The sequence below is a fragment of the Musa acuminata genome, chromosome BXJ1-6, assembly GCF_036884655.1.
Source record: "Musa acuminata AAA Group cultivar baxijiao chromosome BXJ1-6, Cavendish_Baxijiao_AAA, whole genome shotgun sequence".
Classification (NCBI taxonomy): domain Eukaryota; kingdom Viridiplantae; phylum Streptophyta; class Magnoliopsida; order Zingiberales; family Musaceae; genus Musa; species Musa acuminata.
In genome coordinates, this window is record NC_088332.1 from 2,992,824 (window position 1) to 3,011,137 (window position 18,314).

Below are 18,314 nucleotides of genomic sequence, written 5' to 3' on the forward strand. Positions count from 1 at the left end.
TCACACTGGAAAACAGATCATGATGAACAATAACGACATACGAAGCTAAAAAGATTAAGACGGTTGTTCTCTCGTGTGGAGAGGGGGAGGAAGGAAAAAGATGAGGCAAATTGAACCAAGTCAAAGGCATGGAATGAGGAGAGTTGTCCCAATAATATCTGGTAAAGTTTATGTAATATGTCAGCATTACAATTCAATCATGTCGCGTACATGATTAATAGGCTCTTTCTCTCTCTCTCTCTCTAGCTGTGTAAAATATTTCCAACACTCCACTGAGACTTACAATCCAATCTTAACCCTAAGGAACACACTACTTGTTTCATCTTTGGATCATGCACTCATATTAAACACCCTTTGAAAGCCTTCCGCAAAGCAGCTTCATCCAAGTTTCTACCTATGAACACCAGTTTGTTGATCATCTTTTCATCTGGTCCCCATGGTTTGGCAGGACATCCATCCAACATAGAATGCACCCCCTGAGATAAGTACAACGAACAGAAATTATGACGATAGCAGATAAGAAACAGCTGGGCAAAGTTGTTTTTAAGTGGCAACCCAGAAACAGCTGGGGAAAGTTGTTCCAAGTGGCAACCGAGAAAATTAACATATGATATCGCATCTGCAAGCGCGGATAAATTAGGATGCAGGGTAGGAAACAAGAGATCCAAGTACCTGAAAGACAAATCGACCGGTAGAGTCATTTACAGATACAACACCTTTCATCCTGTACAAGTCTTCCCCTTTTTCATCAACAAGTCTCTCAAGCCAATCGTTAACCTAAGAGTTGAATTAGTTAGCAATCACAACTTCATGTTCACTTTTCAACAGACAGATAATTCATATGTACTTCAGCCAGATTGATGCAGAAAGATCAAGAACTGAAGCAAAAAGCAAGTCAAAGAAACAGGAGTTATTGTTTTTAACTAGTTTAAAACAAATAAATACTGAAATCCTCTGCATACATAGAGAAATAGTTAACATACAGCAAGAGATTAAAAGCTACCTCATCAAGATCCAGGGTCCCCTCAGAAACTATACTGACGCTGGTCACAGATGAATCATGCACATGGTCATGATGATGTCCCCCATGTTCCCCATGGTGATCTGGAAGAAGAAAACCCGACAAGAAACCATCACAAACAACCAATGCGCTACAGGTTCTAGCAGCTGACTCAAGTAAAAGAAAAAGAAAAACAATTACTTCACATCGCATCACACAAACATTAAGTATTGTTTTCATGCTTTCCAATGACTTCAGTTAATCTTTACCCAGAACGTCTACATGATAAACTTGGTGATGATGGGCCATGGCCTTTAATCAATTTGCCCAGCCAAATATTGAGAGATATTTGGAAAATAAGTGCTCATAGTATTCATAGCTTCTTTTATCTTTACCAAGCAACTGAATCAACAACATTATAGCAGAGAGAATAATTTCCAAAAGTGAAACCTATATGCCAGATAAAGAACATGCAGAATAGCAAATGACACTTATATCATGACTACCTTTAAGGTTATGTTTCTATGATTATCAAATGACGATGACTATTAGAAATTAGTGCCCCAGAGTTTCCACATGACCTCTATGATCTTCTTCTACTAATATGTGACTATCTTGTAGCTCGTTTCAAAATACAGTCATAACGAAAGTTTTCATTATTGCATAAAAAAGGCACTACCATGTCCATTTCCACAATGATGACCCTTGTCATGGCTGGCTTCCACTTGAACATCAGTCTCAATTCTGCAAAAATATGAAAACTCAAAACCTCCTAGCTAAATGAAACCATATAATTAGCAAGCCAACAGCAGATAAGCTAAACTTCAGAAATCTATCAATTCAAGGACAACTGATTTATATAGAGACACCTGTCTAAATCATAGCCACCAATTCCCAGAACAAAATCCATATCCACAATGCTGTGTTTGGCTTGTTTAATTTGTGCCATCCCATTTATAAGCTGCAACAGTTACAAATGACATCATTATATTAAAAGTATTACACATTAAGCTAGCTGGAGAAAGTTTTGTTCATGAACAAAATTTACCTTGATTCTGTTAGTTAGTGCATCCAGTTCGGCCTCATTGACCAAATCTGTCTGCAAAAGCAAGAATAAATTCAGGAAAAAGCTAAAACATCTTTGATGGCTAGCTAAATGAAGAAAGTAGCTTATCAGCTGAAATACGATTACCTTATTCAATATAATGCGGTCTGCATATGCAACTTGTTCTACTGCCTCATTTACGACCCACCTTGGTTTCACTTCATCCAAATGTCGCATAGCATGCTTACAATCTACCAAAGTGACAACACCATCAAGCTTCACATATCGTGCGACCAATTCATCTGAGCAGAAAGTTTCTATAACAGGAGAAGGTTTTGCAAGACCTGCACAAAAAAAAAAAAAAAAAAAACAACAAATTTCAATATAAAAAAGAATGTACAGGTAAGCAACTAAGAACTTAATTATAGCTACATGATGTACTTGGAGCATGGAAACTGAGCAATGTGACCTGTGTATCAGCACAAGTTCATGTTCGTATGTCAGCCTAGAATGCTTCACGGGTCGATGCCACATGAAAATTTGGTGTTTTTATGGAATCAACCAGTCAGCATCTCACTTTGGAAACATATATTCTTTTATCATAGTCAAAAGGAAACTACACCTAAACTTCATCTAAACTGAAGCTATTAAGCATGATGGGTTAATGGTTATATAGAAGACAGGAAGCTTCTTTGAAGGGTCAACAGTAGCCTTCTCACTCCAATGCTGTCCTTATCTTTAGCTTGATACACAGACTTCAAATCAAAATCACATAATGTAGTGTTTGTGAGATGTGCCCATGAAGTCGGTGAAATTTTTTTTACATAAAATGAACACGCAGCAAAAGAAAAAGAAAAGGAGATGAAGTGGATCATGACTACAGTAACCCTCTGAATCATATTGACTTCATAAGCATCAACAACCATGGTTAAGAATGAGCAGTAGCATTAGGAATATCAAGTCCAGCAAGTGTGCATTAAGTAATTGCAGCCTTATGCAGAGATGACCAGAGAAAAGGTAGAACAAAGTGCACATAACTATTCACATATGGTAAGAATGACCTTGCATGGAATAACTTCACCTGTTGTCTCTATAACTATGTGATCGAACTTGTCCCGCTTGTTCTTCACCAACTTCAAAAGCATTTTAACCAAGTCTCCTCTCACAGTGCAACAGAGGCAACCATTGTTAACCATCACAATGTCCTCAGAAACAGAAGAATGGCTAGCAACCAATGAACTATCAATATCTACCTCCCCAAACTGCCAAGAGAGAAAAGACCATTCAGATATGTATGCTTAATTCCTAAACAACTATTCAAAAATGTAAATAAGTTACTTTACAAGCTTATTATCAATCATCCAATGCATAAAAAAGAATCATCCAATGTGCTTCATTTCCATTAACACAATAAAGAGAAGTGCTGCGTGCAATGCCCAATAACAGCCTCACCAATGATTCAATAATTGACATGTTGCATTTGAAAAAATTCACAAGGTCGAGATAAGATTGCATTTTGTCCATGGAAATATGGGAAAACAATTACAAGAATGGCACATTTGTGCAGATCTTTTTTCTAACAATTCAAACAGTCTAGCATCTCAAATCTATTTATGAAGGTATTCAAGAAAGATTTTATCAAAAGCTTACTACAAAACTTAATAAAAGAGTTCACACAGAAACATGTTGAATAGAGAGCAAGATAAGAATAAATACCAAAAACCTAAAGATAATGCTAAATCACTGCCTAGACTAAAAACAGAGTTTACAATGATTCAAGCAATCAGATTCTTTACAAATGAATACTTCACAATTTGAAAGAAGTATAACTATAGCTTTACAGCTTCCATAAGAATGTGATTACAAAATTGTACATACAAACAACTACAGATCCTTAGCAAGAATAAGAATAAATATTGGGAAAGTACTCAGATTCTGGAGACAGTAAATCTCAGGATTACACTAACTCCTACAATAGAAAGACAATCGCATGCTTTCCCTAACTGCCAAACAGAAAGACAGATACAGCTTCCTGCATAGACCTTGAGATGCAATATCATGAATGGAAATCAATGAAAAAAACCTTAACCCCAATGATTAGGACTGGTGATGACAAATGATGGCTTCTCAGATACAAAAAGGTAAGATTTAAGAAATACAAGCCTGAAAAGGGTCTAAAAGAAAAACCAGCTATCTGCATTTACAAGTAAATATAACAGATGTTGACTATCTAAAGAACAAACTACAGTTAGATTTAATGTTTGACCACTGTGGTAATGATAAGAGTCAAACAAACAATTAGAAGATTATACAGATGAGGGTACAGGGATGTAAAAGAGAAGAAAACCTGAACACAGGATTGGAATGTCACAAGGCCGATAATGTGAAAGAACTTCAGGATGAGGTTAAGGGCAATGGTAGGATAAACAGTAAAAGATATGACACCCATAGAAGTCAATGATGATTAGTTTAAGTTTTTGCCACAAAGATTCATTGTTCCGAATGGAGCATTGCTGAAGATATATTGTTGGGAGAAATTTAAATGTCAAAAGAACATTAGAACATTTTGAATAAGTAACATTAATATTTCCATGAAAAAGAAATGACATCAATACCAAGTTGTTTGTTACAAAAACTATGAATTTATTTATATGATTGAAACAAAAGAACAATGAGATCGAAAAGAATAATGGAAGTCAATTTATATGTAGATAGTATTGAAGAGAAAAATGTAGAAACTTTTAATACCTCATTCTCAATGACAGCAATCCTCTTCCCATGTTGTGAGGTCAAAATGTGGTTCAGTAGAGTTGTCTGCATTTATTGACAACAACTTCAACCGATAGGTATTTCATAGCTACAGCAAGAGATAAACAACTATAGAATATAACAAGATTCATATACTGTCGCAAAGCCACTGCAAAACAAAAATCACTTTTCTTAGTGTTCAAAATGACAACATAGAGGCCCTAAAGCAACATTGGATTACTCTGGTGTTATTTACAATTGTGCCTTAGATCAATTGTACTCAGAAAAAGGTGTCATACTTTTCCCAAAAGCATAATTTGCAAGATACTTGGAAGGAAAATGTAACAGATTTCATTCCTCAAGAATCTCATTGAAAAGTTGAGTTACTGGGATCAATACCTAAGCCCTTTAGATAAAAACAAGAAAGCATCAAGATTAGCTAGTTGAGTTCTAATGTAACTCAGTTTTCACTATTTAACCGAGCCACTATGTATCCCTTCAAAAATTAATAAAAGAAAAACTTTTCTGAGTTTGTGACAGCAAACCACTCTCCAGCTTCCCCACAGACCCATAAACGACAACATTAGATATTGAGAAATAAAAGGAAAGAGGGAGCTGACCTTCCCGGAGCCGAGGAATCCAGTGATCACGGTGGCAGGAACCCTGATATCGATGTCGAGCGCAGAGGATACGGCCTCGGCGAGGTCCAGCCGCGGAGAGGAGGCGGAGACCATGAACCTCGAAAAGGGCGGCAAGATGCCACGACGATAGAAGGGGCGGGAGCTGCGGGAAACGACGGAGTGAAGAGCTCGGAGGCATCCGGAGACGCCGGCTGCTGAGGGGATGGAATCGACCCGAGAGGGAGGGGAACGCAACAAGTGATGGCTCAGGGTTTTGGATGCTCGCGGGATCAGAAACCTCACCGCCATGTCACACGCGCTAAGCCCTCCGGTAGGGTTTCTCGGTAGAGCCGAGAAGAGTGGGAACACTGGAGTTATGTACCAATACAATACGCCTCCAGAGAAACCAATCTTAAACTGGCCGAGCGGATGGATGCATACACGCGGCTGTGCCACATGTAATCGCGAGCCGAGCATGCCAAACTATGGCGCCGCATACATGTATGATGTGGTTGAGTCATAACCATGAGTTGGTCACATGTATCAGCATGCTAAGCGTCGTTGGCATAAAGAAGTCATGTGGACACGGTTTAGTGCTGTAAGTTCTTTAGGCATGTGCGTCTGGGTTTAATTACTGCGGGCAATCAACGGACCGAACACCGACAACCCCGCCGATGCGGCGGATGTCACGAATCCACGAACGTCCATCCGTCCGTCCGATTCCAATCCGACGGACGTCCTCTGGCGTAGGACAAATCTGGTCCGCTCCATCTCCATCTCCATCGCACGGTCGTGATGCCAACCGAGTAAACCCGGTCGAAAACCCACGGGGATTCCTATTTGTATGTTTAATTATTCTTAATCTACAATTATCGAAGCAGCAGAGAGCAGAGAATTAAAGAGCGGTCTCCGAAGGTCGTCGTCACCTTCTTCCCCCATTTACTATTTTGAATTAAATTAAATTATCATTCCATCTTTCTTAGGAGAACAAGAGAATAAGAAGTAAAAGGAAAATAACAAGGCAGGAAGAAAGAGAGCGAGAGAGAGAGAGAGAGAGAGAGAGAGAGAGGGGGAGAGAAGCATCTTCTTCGATTAGTCGGTGAGGGAGATCGGAGGGGTTCTTCGATCCGGTGGTAGAATAACGGCGGCGGCGGCGGAGGAGGAGGTGGTGATGATGAAAACCTCGAGGAAATCCAAAGGAGTGGAGGTCAGCGGAGAGGAAAGAAGGATGAGATTTTCTTTGATGTGAATGGAAATCTTGGTTGGGAACGGACTGATCGGATCTGTGAGGACCTTCTCCGGCCGTTGCGATCCTCCGGCTCCATTGGCCGGCGACGGCCCCTCGATCCCCGCCGCGGTGGTATCGGGTTCTAGGGCTTCGTTCTGGTTTTCTGGACCGGTTGCGGGCGGGTGGGAAGGGACGAGATGGGGTTTTCTGAGGACGGGGATGGAGGGGGGAATGGAGTCGATTGCAGCGTCGGCACGATCGTTTGGGTACGGCGGAGGAACGGCTCGTGGTGGCCTGGGAGGATTCTTGGCCCCGACGAGCTGTCGGCGTCGCATCTCATGTCGCCAAGGTCCGGGACGCCGGTCAAACTCCTGGGTAGGGAGGACGCCAGCGTGTGAGATTTCTGCTTTCCTTGTTCATCTTTCGACTTCTGTAATATTTTTTTCTTTGTGGAATTTTTGTTAATCCATAGTGTACTTCAAAACTTTCACAAGAACCGCTAGTTGTTTTGCTACAGTTGGAATTCAACTGTGGCATAGATTTTGATACTCGGGGAAGACTGCAGCTAAAATTAAATTGAAGCTAAGAACTTTCTGAGCTGTGGAAGCCTTACATTAATTATGCATGTTATGTAGAACATCCTTTGAGCTTTTTGATGTTCATATATAGATACATGTACTTCTTTATTTTTATTGACAAAGTAAAACTTCACTGGGTGAATCCTGAACTGACGACCTTGACTTGCCTTGCCATGCTTCTGCTTACTTGTTACTGTACATGGCAAACTTCTTTGCTTATTTTGTTAGGAAAATGAAACTTGAAGATTGACTTATGATTCCAAGTTGTAGTTATTCAGGATGTGTACCTTCTCCTTTAAATCTAACCCAAACAATAAGGCAAATTTCCTCTTTGCTCTTTGTTGGAAGATTAGGAAAAGATAATATTTGGCAAGATGTTTGAGAGTTTTCAAAATATCCTTTTTGTTTCTTTTATATCAGCTCAATTTTATTTTCATGCGGTTGCATAAGAGTTGTTTTTCTTTGTGTTCTTTAGTAAAAGATATGCTCTAGCCATAAATCCTAACTATTTGGGGTCGGTTGCATGTATCTTTTGTCGCCATTGAGATATACAAAAAGTTATATATTTAATTAAGCTTAGAGGACTTAAATATTTATTTATAATTTTTATTAGTCTTTTTAGGTCTTTCTCTATCTTTCCTTGTACCACTAACATCAGTCACCTCTTCTAATCACTGCATCCATAGGTCTCCTAATTACATGTCTATATCATATTAAACGATTCTCTCTCATTTTATTCTATACCTAGTTATTCATGAATGAAAAAATATTTTTTTTCTATGTTTCTTTGTAACTCTATACATCCATCTCAGCATTCTCATCTCATCGATACAAAATTTTTGTATATGTTGTTTTTTAACTACCCAACACTCAAATCCATAAGGCATTGTTCGTCATTTATGATATCTCAACAACAAAAGATATGCTCTATATAGTTTTTTTATAAATGTTAGAAGATATTCATTTATGATAAATTTGTTTCTCCATAAGTATGTTGTTGTAGATGCGAACTTACAATAAATTTGTATCTTTATTTCTATCTATAATCCATGTTATCTCACTAGAAATTATATCATAATGCTCTCCGTAGTCAATAAAAAACCATGTTTTTCTTTCTCTCTGCACTCTTTTCTCGAATTTCTCAGCAAACAAATAGCCAATTTGTTTTCATCGAAAGTAACTCATGTCTCTTGTGGAATTTAAATTTGTCTGTGACTTGTCCTCATAAATATTGAAGATTTGTTTGCTAAATAGTGTTGTAGACCATATGACTTAATACAAAGAGAACTGGTTGTTAATGTAAATGATAGGAATGCAACCATGCTATGAGAATTTCTTTGGCATCTGCAATGAAGGCTAGGTTACTTGTCAGCTATCCTATGCATTTTTGCAAGGTCAATAAAGAACCAACTTTTCTTATTTATCTTGGATGTCCTTTCCAAGTTAGAGTTGCTTAATATATGTGGTATCATTTCTAGCTTATATTTTGTGATATGTTGATGAAACTACGTACATATTAGCACAGTTCTCTACATGCAAGCCTGCTTATTTTGCAAACATGATCAAGATTCAGTAACTGGTTCATTTTGAAGATCACATCTGAGGCAACTTGATATGATTCAAATACCACTAATATTTGCCTGTGTTAGAAATCAAGGTTTAGTTTGAGCATTGCTGCTCTGATCATGATTTAAATATACTGGCACTTGGCCCCTTGTCTTGTTTGTTATAGGTGTTTACATAATATGACATCATTTGACTTCTAGTTTAGGGTGAAATGGAAGTCGTTAACTTCATATTTAACTTCCCTTCACTTGGTGTGATAATATTTCAACTTCCTTTACACAAATAAAACAGCATAATTACTTTGAGGTGATGAATAGTGATATATTCCTCTGGTTTAAATGTTTGGTTATGTTTAGAAACTTCTAGTCTCCCTGTTCTTAAAAATTAGATTTGATTTGATAGGTGAGATTTATCACTTAGCTCATTTTCTGGACATTATTGCATTTTGTTTACCTTTTTATTTCTGTGTGCAACCCCATTGTTGATCAATGGATAATAGAATATCTTGTTTGTAAACATATACTAATAATAAGATGGACCTATATGCAGGGACTGGTATAACTTGGAGAAATCCAAACGTGTAAAGGCATTTCGCTGTGGGGAGTTTGATGCCTGCATTGAAAAGGCTGAAGCTTCTCTAGGAGTTCCTATAAAGAAAAGGGAGAAATATGCACGTCGAGAAGATGCTATTCTCCATGCTCTTGAACTTGAGAGAAAGCAGCTCGAGATGAATCAGCATGAACAAGCCATCATGTCAAATGGAGTTACCGGCAAACCTTTTACACTGAAAAAAGAGTTCAATAACATGTCATCATCAGATATATTCTCCAGAAATGATGAATCTTCGAGACATAGTAAATATTCCATTCACAAGTCTCCCACAGTTCCCAATAAACCAGCTTTGTTGCATGAGGAAGAGAATATTAGCAATTCTACAAATATATATGACGGAAAAAATTATAAGCAAATAGGGTGGCAAAAAGATTTTTCTGAATCTATTCCTCGGATGAGAGGACTACAGGATTTTGGCCTGAGGACTGCTCCAAAGAAAAAGCTCCCACACTCTATTTCTTGGTTGACTACCAGGAAACCTTCTGACAACTACATGGATGATTTTCCTTGTTCTGACAATGTAGTAGGAGGTATGGATCATGTCAGGAGTAGCAAAAGTACCTTGGCAATCAAAAGGAAAAGGTCACATGGTGCTACAATTGAAGAATCTCTAGTGAAAAAACGCGATAGACGTAGGCCACTTCATCAAGTTTTACAAAGTAGTGCAAAATTGCAGGCTTCTCATTCATCTCAGATTGATCGCTATCCTAATCTTGTCGTAATGCAAGGGGAAAAAGACCAATTGGGTGTTATGTGTCGGGCAAAACGAAGCAGATGCATCTATCTGCCTGCTGATTCAGTTAATTATCAGGATGATGAAGGATATTCTTCTGAAGAAACACAAACACCAACTGACCAGTTTGGACTGGATAATTGCCTTAACCAACCTGGTTCGCTGGCAGAAGGTTGCACATCTGAGATGATTGAGACGGATGAATCTGATTCTTCCCCAAGGGATTACTTGGAGACTAGGATGGAGGATGGAGATACCTTAGGAGGTACTGACTTGAATGGATCATGTACTTGTCTTTTTATTCATCATAAATCAATCTCTTAAGTTTTTATTTCTGGTTTGTTTTTCTTTACTTTTGTTGCAGGCTCACTTGGTTAAAAGCTACACCTGTTTACTCTATTTCTACATTTTTGTATCACGTTTGATGGTGTTGCATGTTTATTGGAACTGTTTCAGATAGCAGACAAAGCCTTCTACACTTTAGTGTCATGGATGAATTCTGAAGCAATTTCTATAGTGATATCTTTAATAATGCTAATGACTTGATTTGTTAGGGCTCAGGTGTACTTGCTATTACATTTTAATAAGACTGCCGCATGCTGCCAGGTGCTGAGCTGTGGCACTTCATATTTACAATGGTTATTTTCTTTCTCGATTTTATAAATAGGCACAAGATCTGCATGCACCAATGCACTATACTATTATTACCTTAGAATACTGTACAGGCATTACAGGGCATCAGGCAGGACACTGCAACGGGAAATCCTTAATCAATTATGTTTCTGGTCGGTTTTAGACTTTTTAAGTTAAATGATTAATTCAGCATATTAATACCACAAAATATCAATGAAGTATGAATAATATCTTTTATATGCTATGTTGACTGGATTTATTATGTAGTCCTAATTTCAGTCAACTTCGATATTTAGGTAAGCATAATAATATAGGGAATTAATGGTTAGTTAGAGTTCAGCTTCAGGATGTGTTAGTCCAAGCATTAGGAATTTTAGGTGCACATAATAATGTTGTCTGGTCTATTATGATTCATTCATGTTGCATATGATTTTGAATGACTTTGCTTCACGGTTACATTGTCTTGAGATTACTTGCTCATTTCAGATAAAGTTGATTTATATTTTTTAAACTTAATTTAGGAGATGTCTACTCAGTATGATTGTTGAAATGTTTTGTTAGTTATCTAATTTTAGAGCAACCTTTTAAACATGCTAGACCAGAGATTCGAGTTAAAAAGACTTCTCTACATGGATAAGTAGCACCACTTGGAAATTTCAGTTTTTTCTGAATCCTGGTTCGAGCTGCTAGAGCTCATTAATTGCTTTTCAAACAATTTTCCTTTCTTTCATAAGACATGAGTTTTGACTTTTGAATATATTAATTAGCCAATAATGGCTCTGTATGAACGTCTTGGAAAGATGGCCATGTTTTGAGTAGAGTTGCAAAAAAATTCGTCATGAGATGCGACATCTTTTCCTGTTATAAGAGTATGGTTAAGGATCAGCAAGCGCTAGGGTCTTAGAATGTTCCTTTTAAAAGTATAACCTCCTGACTATAATGTGGCAGCTTCAATATGCTCATTAAATCCATTAGGTGATCCTGAAGCTTTGAATGCCCCTCAGATTGATCATGAAGTTCTTAATGCCACGAGAGATTATTTTTAGCAACTGCCACCATCACATCATGGTGTAGAGGACATGCTGGAGTTAATCATGGTGCTAACTCTAGATTTGAGTAGTTTTGAAGGCTTGGTAGTTGGTTCATCTGGTTTTGATGGCAGACCTTATCCTTTATTTGATGAACGATGGATACACTTGGAAGAGAAAGCATTTGAAGCTAATGGATGTATGGAAGAGCAAAAGGTGATGGTTACTTCTCTTATTCTAGAGGGAAAACAGATGCTTGGTGGATAGACAACTAATAGAAGGATCTTAGAAGACGGAGGGAAATTTATCACATGGGAACAATTTTAAAGAAGAATTTATGAACAATATTTTCCCACTCATGTCCGTCGTAAGAAACAATAAGAATTCTTCAACATTCAAATAGGAAATTAGACATTGATTGAATATGAAGACTACTTTAACAAGTTATCTTGATTCTTTCCATATATTATATTAGATGATCAGCAAAAAGTTAAAGACTCTTCGAAAAGGGATTACTTTCATTCATCAGATATTGTGTAGTTGTAATGTTGTTACCATCATATGCAGAGGTTGTCAGTAATCACCATCATTATTTTTGTTTTAAATTTTCATTCACTCGTAAGGAACATATCTCAACATTCAGGATTTATTTCATACTTTTACAAAGTATTATAATAAGGAAAAATCTATTTTATTTTTATTTAAAAATAGCATCTGATATGGATACAAACATCCCTACATCAATGGAGGTCCTTCGTCATTCCCTATATAAACTTAGATGATGTCCTCACTATTTATCTTAACTTTGGCCGGGGAGAGGTTTGATTGTTTGGGAAGACCACTAGTGAGGACCATGTGGTCATTGCCTTAGAAAAAATAGTATGTTCTCCATCTTTTCTTTTGGTCTAAATTTTGAAATAATATATTGATTCTTTAGTTGTTTAATATTTCATAAAATTATGATATTTATTAAATTTATATTTAAAAATAGCATATGTTTCTAAATTTTAGTATTATTAATGTTAATTTAATTGTTTCAAAAATTTTATACCATGATGTTAAAATTAATATACCATATTTAATGTTGTTTGTGTCTTTAAACAAAATTTAATGATATTCATGTTAGATTAGATTAAATATGTTCACATATTCATTAGATTAAATGACAAAATATTTGTTTAATTTTTTTTTTAATTTAAGAGAAGTCATATTTAAAAAGAGGATGAATGTTGGTTCGATCCGGGGCAGACCCTAGCTTGTCTTGGATCAAAAGTGAGCTCCAGCCTGGCAGGGACCGAATTGGTATGAGTCAGGTCCACCACCGACCAAAGTGGACCAAACTCGACTTTGGTCATGTCTAACCCATCCCGCCACCAAGTCAGTATGACCCAGATGCCTGGTCTGGTCCAGGCTAGACCAGCATTTCCCAACATGTTGAACACAGTCCAACATGGCATGACCAATGTGGTAGCTGATTTCAAGTCAGTTTTGGGTGATTCTAGAATGTTTAGAGTCAGTTCAAGCCTATTCAGCTTTTAAAACCGGTTGAACTAGAAATCAGACCAGTTGAAGCCGCTTTTGGATGGTTCTAGAATGGTTCAAATTGATTCAGGAAAATTCATCTTGAATCTAAATCAGGTTAGAAATTGGATTGGTTTAGGTTGGGTTCAGGTTAATCTTAGCATCTAGTGGGCTCAATACCCCTTGATCTCCTGATTTATTGAATCTAAGGGATTTCATTTGATGTTAAGGGATGAATTTTGACAACTATTAACCATTTCTTAAGTTTATTCACTAATTGACATCGAGTTTGATATTATAACGCATATGATGACATATGAAAAAGGGCTCCAAGTCCATCATGGTAGGGAGCCATTAACAGACCGAGTTTCCCATGTGATATATCATGTATGGATTTTTTTTATACATTTAAATGTCTTTTTGGATTCATGTTTGAATTAATGAAATTATAAATGAATGATGTAATGTATATATATACACACACAAGAGCTAGTAGAGTGATTCCTTTCGAGGATTAGTGGGTTGATAAATGTGGCTGCTAGATAGTTCTTCCATTCATTGTTGGAAGGAACGTGTCTCTATTTTGACGAGCGAGTGGTTGTTGTTGTATAGTTTACTCGATGTATGGTTCTTCATTCATTGTTGGGGGAGTCCACCATCGATGTTTGACGAGCGATGGTGGACTCCTGCTCAGCATGATGATTCAAGTTAATTTATAGTTTTTGAATTTAATTTGAGAGTATCCTACTCAGCATGATTGCTGAAATGTTTTTGTTTATTATTTATTTTCAGAGAAGACTTCTTCTGATTGTGTCAAATCTGAGTAGACATTCTGATTGTATTATATCTGATACTTGAGTGGAAAAGACTTTTCAATATCGCTACGTAACAGTACTTGAAGCTTCCAGCTTTTAATAATTCCTAGGTTAAGCTACTAGAGCTCATTAGTTGTCTTTCTAACAATTTTCTCATCTTGAATAAGACGTGAAATTTTGACTCTTGAATAAACTAAATCAGCCTATAATTGCTCTAGATGGATGTCTTGGACAGATGGTCTTGTTCTTAGTTGTGTTGTAAAAAAAAGGGATGTGACAGATCAATTAGAGGGCAGACTTGTCTGGATTATAATATGGAAAATTGCATCTTTTCCCAGATGCGTAGGTTGAAAGACTTGGCAGAAACTTTTGATAATCTTAGGCCCACTTCAAAACATTCAGAGATGTATTTAAAGATAAAAAATACCATTTATGATTTGCTGATCGGTTGTTGGTTTTGATCTTAACAGTCTGACATTTTGTTAGAAACAGGTGAAATCTTCAACATATTCAATCTGGACCTTGAGGTTTATAAAAATATGCATAGCAACTTGTTTCCTTTTGTTGGTGCATCTAGAGGCTTATATATGTGGTAGACAAATGCAGTCCTGCTTGCTTGTATCTGGCTCATTTTGATCATTTCTTCAGGATTCCATTACTTGATTTGAATTATACTTGTATAAGATCAGAGTCAATGCCACTTTTTGTTTTGAATTTAATTTGCAAATCATTATTGGGTATTAAAAATAATTTGTGATGGTGTGAAGATGATGTTAGTATTATTTGCAGAAATTATGATGTGGGGTATCATTTTAAGCCTTCTGTGACCTTTGATGCTAATTTCTTTTGCTATGTTTTCCTTAAGAGCTGTATTCTATTGGTTTGGTTTCAGATGCTAGTTGTTCCCTTCCACCTGGACGAAAAGATTGTGACCCTTCTGCATATCTTATTTCAGAAAAATTTGGCGATATGTACAATGACGATGTGCCTTTTACTGGCTACACTTCCCAAGTCCATCCTCGTGAACATCCTGCAGATGCTTCTGCTGAGGTGGGAGTTTCCAAATGGCATATGAAAGGAAAACGCAACATCCGTAATCTAGTGAAGATGCCAGCTGACGTAATGGATCACAAGATCAGTATCATTGGTTCAGAGAAATGCAACAGTTCTGCAAGGGAAACAGCATATGGGGCCAAGTGTAGCAGTTCAAGAATGGTGGAGATGGAACATCCCGGCCAGAGGGATGTGGAGCATGGTTCTTGCCATATTAAAATGGAGGAAAACTATTCTTCTGATGAGGCTGATTTGATTGGTGAGGATTTTCTTCAGGATGAAATCAATGGATATAACAATCAAACATATCCGTTAGCCTCTAAAGCATCTAGGGGTCTCAGGAGAAGCCACTTTGGCTTCAACCATTTGGAAAATGATTCTCATTCAATGTCGACATCAGGCTGGGAAGCTGATGGGTCACATCACAGAGCTCGAACGAAATTTTGGGAAGAATCTGATGAGTGCTATGATGCTGTTTATGCTGCTCAGGCAAGCAGAGAGATGGGGTCCATTTTGTTTGATGTTAATCTGAAAGTTAAAGCGAGCTATCAAGGTGAGCATGTCCCTCTGGTTTCTCTAATGAGCAGATTGAATGGAAAAGCAATTATAGGGCACCCTGTCCAGATTGAAATTTTAGAAGATGGTTCTGCTGGTCAATATACTTCTAGCAATTATTCTTGTCCGGATGAAAGTGTAGCACACCAACCTGTCTGGAGGACTGCCAGAAGAACAGCCATGCAACGAGTCCCTCGTCCTAATCCGGTGGCATCTTCTTTGGAGGATGATGATGCTGGGATTTCTAGATATTCAGAGCAACAAAGCAGAACTTCAGATCCTTCTAAGGACCAGTCCAGATTAGCTAAAAATAAGCTAATGTCCGCTCACCGACCACCCTTGGGGAAGATTCACAAGAAGTCATTGAAAAGGGTAACCTTGTCAAGCCAGAAAACCAGAACACTTTCTTCTTTTGCAACTGAACAAAGACTTGGTCGTCAGAATTGCAACACAAGGCTTGCTAGGGGAAGTGATGGATTCAGTGGCTTGATGAAACTGGAGAGGCAAGTGCCTGTAGTTCCATGTGTCCCCGTGAAGGTAGCATATAGTAGGATTCTGGAAGCAGTTAGAAGGCCATCATCAAATTTGAATCGTGTTCGAATGGCCACTTTAGCAATAAGAGATGCGTCATAGGCAACCATTACGTGCTAGTTATGGTTGATACTTTGTCCAGTCATTTACTCCAATACTTCATGTACACTAGTCATAAACTTCAGTGCCAAAGTGAATGTTCCAGTGTTCCCCGATTAAATCAGCAATGGAAGTGGATCTTTGTAGTTGATCAGCTAATCGAGTCTGACCAGTAACGGGGGTCAAATGAGCTTTTACTGGCTGCCATAAATGTTCCATTGCAAGTTACCATAAATATATATTCCTTCTCGTGAAACTGAGGCAGTGCATTTGGCCCTTACGGCACGCTGATGTTCAGCACATCCCCGCTGGCCAACTTGGTATCTTCCGACGACAAGGAGTACTTTCACTCGAGTAAGTTCCTTGTTGATGCTTGGTTGGCCGACTCTTGTAAAGTACTAGCTGCAATTTTTAGTATGTTCTACAATTTGGAAACACACATAAATCTTAAATTTCATATAGTGTTGTAGAAGAGCCAGATCTGTAAAATGCCATCATCTATATTTCTGAATGAGTAGAAGTATGCCCAAATAATGTAACCGGTGCTGTCTCATTATTCCTAATGGATCCTTGATGTCATAGTCAGTTGTGTGGCTAAATTTAGGGCCCCTGGTGTTAGGTTTTCTCAGCAACTTCCCTGCTTTTGTTTCCATAGACACTAGTTTTCTGTCGTTGATGAAACATTACAGTGCTTTTGATGGAAACAGAATGGTTGACCTACCATCTGATTAGGAATATTTTCTGCAATAGTAAGCCAGTCATGACCTCTCAACTAAGGTTTTAGGTTTCGGTCCGAGACCTATTATCACATGGTTTACCAATATACTGATCGGCACGAGAGGTTATTGATAATCAGACAGATGGATGATCATCAAATTTTATTTTATTTTATTTTTTTGATCTGATCAAACCGATACGATTACTTGGTTGGATGTTGATTCTTGATCGGACCAGTAGATATCGGTGGTCTACGAATATTGCCGGCATGCTAATTTTACTGGACTCAGATTCATGTTAAGAACTAAATCATTCACAAAAGGTTTATCATGTGAAAGTGTCCAACCATTTCTCTCGAGCATTGATGATGATGATTACAGGCAATCGAACTTTACTGATTCCAACAAAATATTGAAATTGTCAATCATCTCCAACCATGGATGAAAAAAAATAAATCATACACAGACTTCAGCATCGGATAGACTATCTACTTGCTAAGTGGAGATCCAATCATCACACTACGGCTTCTTTTGGATGTCTTCTAGTAACCGAATGCTACTTCATATATATAAACCATGGCCGGGATGTTGTCTTATAGTGAGTGAGTGAAGTTTGTCTGTTGATTACTGAAATTATTGGATTTGAAGCTTCTTTTGGAGTAGCCATTCTATAATTCACTTTTGTACCACTTTGATGATCTCACTAATGATCGACGATCATCTTTGATCTATTAATCATTAGGAAATAAAATTTAAGGAGCTCACTATAAGTTTACTATGTTATAGGAACATCATTTTCCACCCATCGATATTCAACATGTATAGTAACATAGGAACATCATTTTCGACTAATCGATATTCAACATGTATAGTCTAATCAAGTTGAATGCGACAACATGTCAATTCGTATATTTAAAGACTTATTAAATATAACTGACTACTTAATGCTAAAATCGCTTATAAATATTTTCAACCCTGGTCAATTTTATAAGCACACTCGATTGACAGGCCAGACCTACTTTGAACAAGTAACTATAAGCATCATGATTTTGTCTATGGTGAGATAAATGAATATATACATCATAGTCTTATAAGTTAATCTTAATTTATTTATTTTTATATAAGATTAAATTATTATATTATAATATCTACATAATTCAAAATCAAAATATAGTATTATGCATGTGAAGCCTAGCCTTACTACCACGATTTGTTCATAGGTAGCTTATATCC

At 37.3% G+C, this 18,314-nt stretch overlaps 2 protein-coding genes across 3 annotated transcripts; one reads left to right on the forward strand and one right to left on the reverse strand.

Annotated features, from left to right (window-relative positions):
- Positions 1 to 143: 143 nt before the first annotated feature.
- Positions 144 to 5,810, reverse strand: LOC135675628 (uncharacterized). Its single transcript, XM_065185969.1, has 10 exons — positions 5,414 to 5,810; positions 4,794 to 4,859; positions 3,127 to 3,307; positions 2,193 to 2,389; positions 2,049 to 2,099; positions 1,870 to 1,961; positions 1,680 to 1,744; positions 1,004 to 1,104; positions 673 to 777; positions 144 to 476 (listed from the first exon to the last, which is right to left on the reverse strand). The coding sequence occupies exons 1-10, from the start codon at positions 5,720 to 5,722 to the stop codon at positions 339 to 341; spliced, it is 1,305 nt and encodes a 434-aa protein (XP_065042041.1). The 5' UTR covers positions 5,723 to 5,810; the 3' UTR covers positions 144 to 338.
- A 665-nt stretch (positions 5,811 to 6,475) lies between these two features.
- Positions 6,476 to 16,621, forward strand: LOC135675630 (uncharacterized protein At1g51745-like). Of its 2 annotated transcripts, none has more exons than XM_065185972.1 (3): positions 6,476 to 7,035; positions 9,335 to 10,395; positions 15,020 to 16,621. In XM_065185972.1, the coding sequence occupies exons 1-3, from the start codon at positions 6,839 to 6,841 to the stop codon at positions 16,366 to 16,368; spliced, it is 2,607 nt and encodes an 868-aa protein (XP_065042044.1). In that variant the 5' UTR covers positions 6,476 to 6,838; the 3' UTR covers positions 16,369 to 16,621. The 2 variants fall into 2 exon arrangements, with proteins under 2 accessions (XP_065042044.1, XP_065042045.1); XM_065185973.1 differs by having other exon boundaries at positions 15,083 to 16,621.
- The last annotated feature ends 1,693 nt before the right edge of the window (positions 16,622 to 18,314 follow it).

Coding starts and splice junctions, on each gene's coding strand:
- LOC135675628 (XM_065185969.1), bottom strand. CDS start 5,722: ATGGCGGTGAGGTTTCTGATCCCGCGAGCATCCAAAACCCTGAGCCAT. Junction 4,860..5,413: donor GATTCCTCGGCTCCGGGAAG/GTCAGCTCCCTC, acceptor CAATAAATGCAG/ACAACTCTACTGAACCACAT. Junction 2,100..2,192: donor ACCGCATTATATTGAATAAG/GTAATCGTATTT, acceptor TTGCTTTTGCAG/ACAGATTTGGTCAATGAGGC.
- LOC135675630 (XM_065185972.1), top strand. CDS start 6,839: ATGGGGTTTTCTGAGGACGGGGATGGAGGGGGGAATGGAGTCGATTGC. Junction 7,036..9,334: donor GGTAGGGAGGACGCCAGCGT/GTGAGATTTCTG, acceptor ACCTATATGCAG/GGACTGGTATAACTTGGAGA. Junction 10,396..15,019: donor GGATGGAGATACCTTAGGAG/GTACTGACTTGA, acceptor GTTTGGTTTCAG/ATGCTAGTTGTTCCCTTCCA.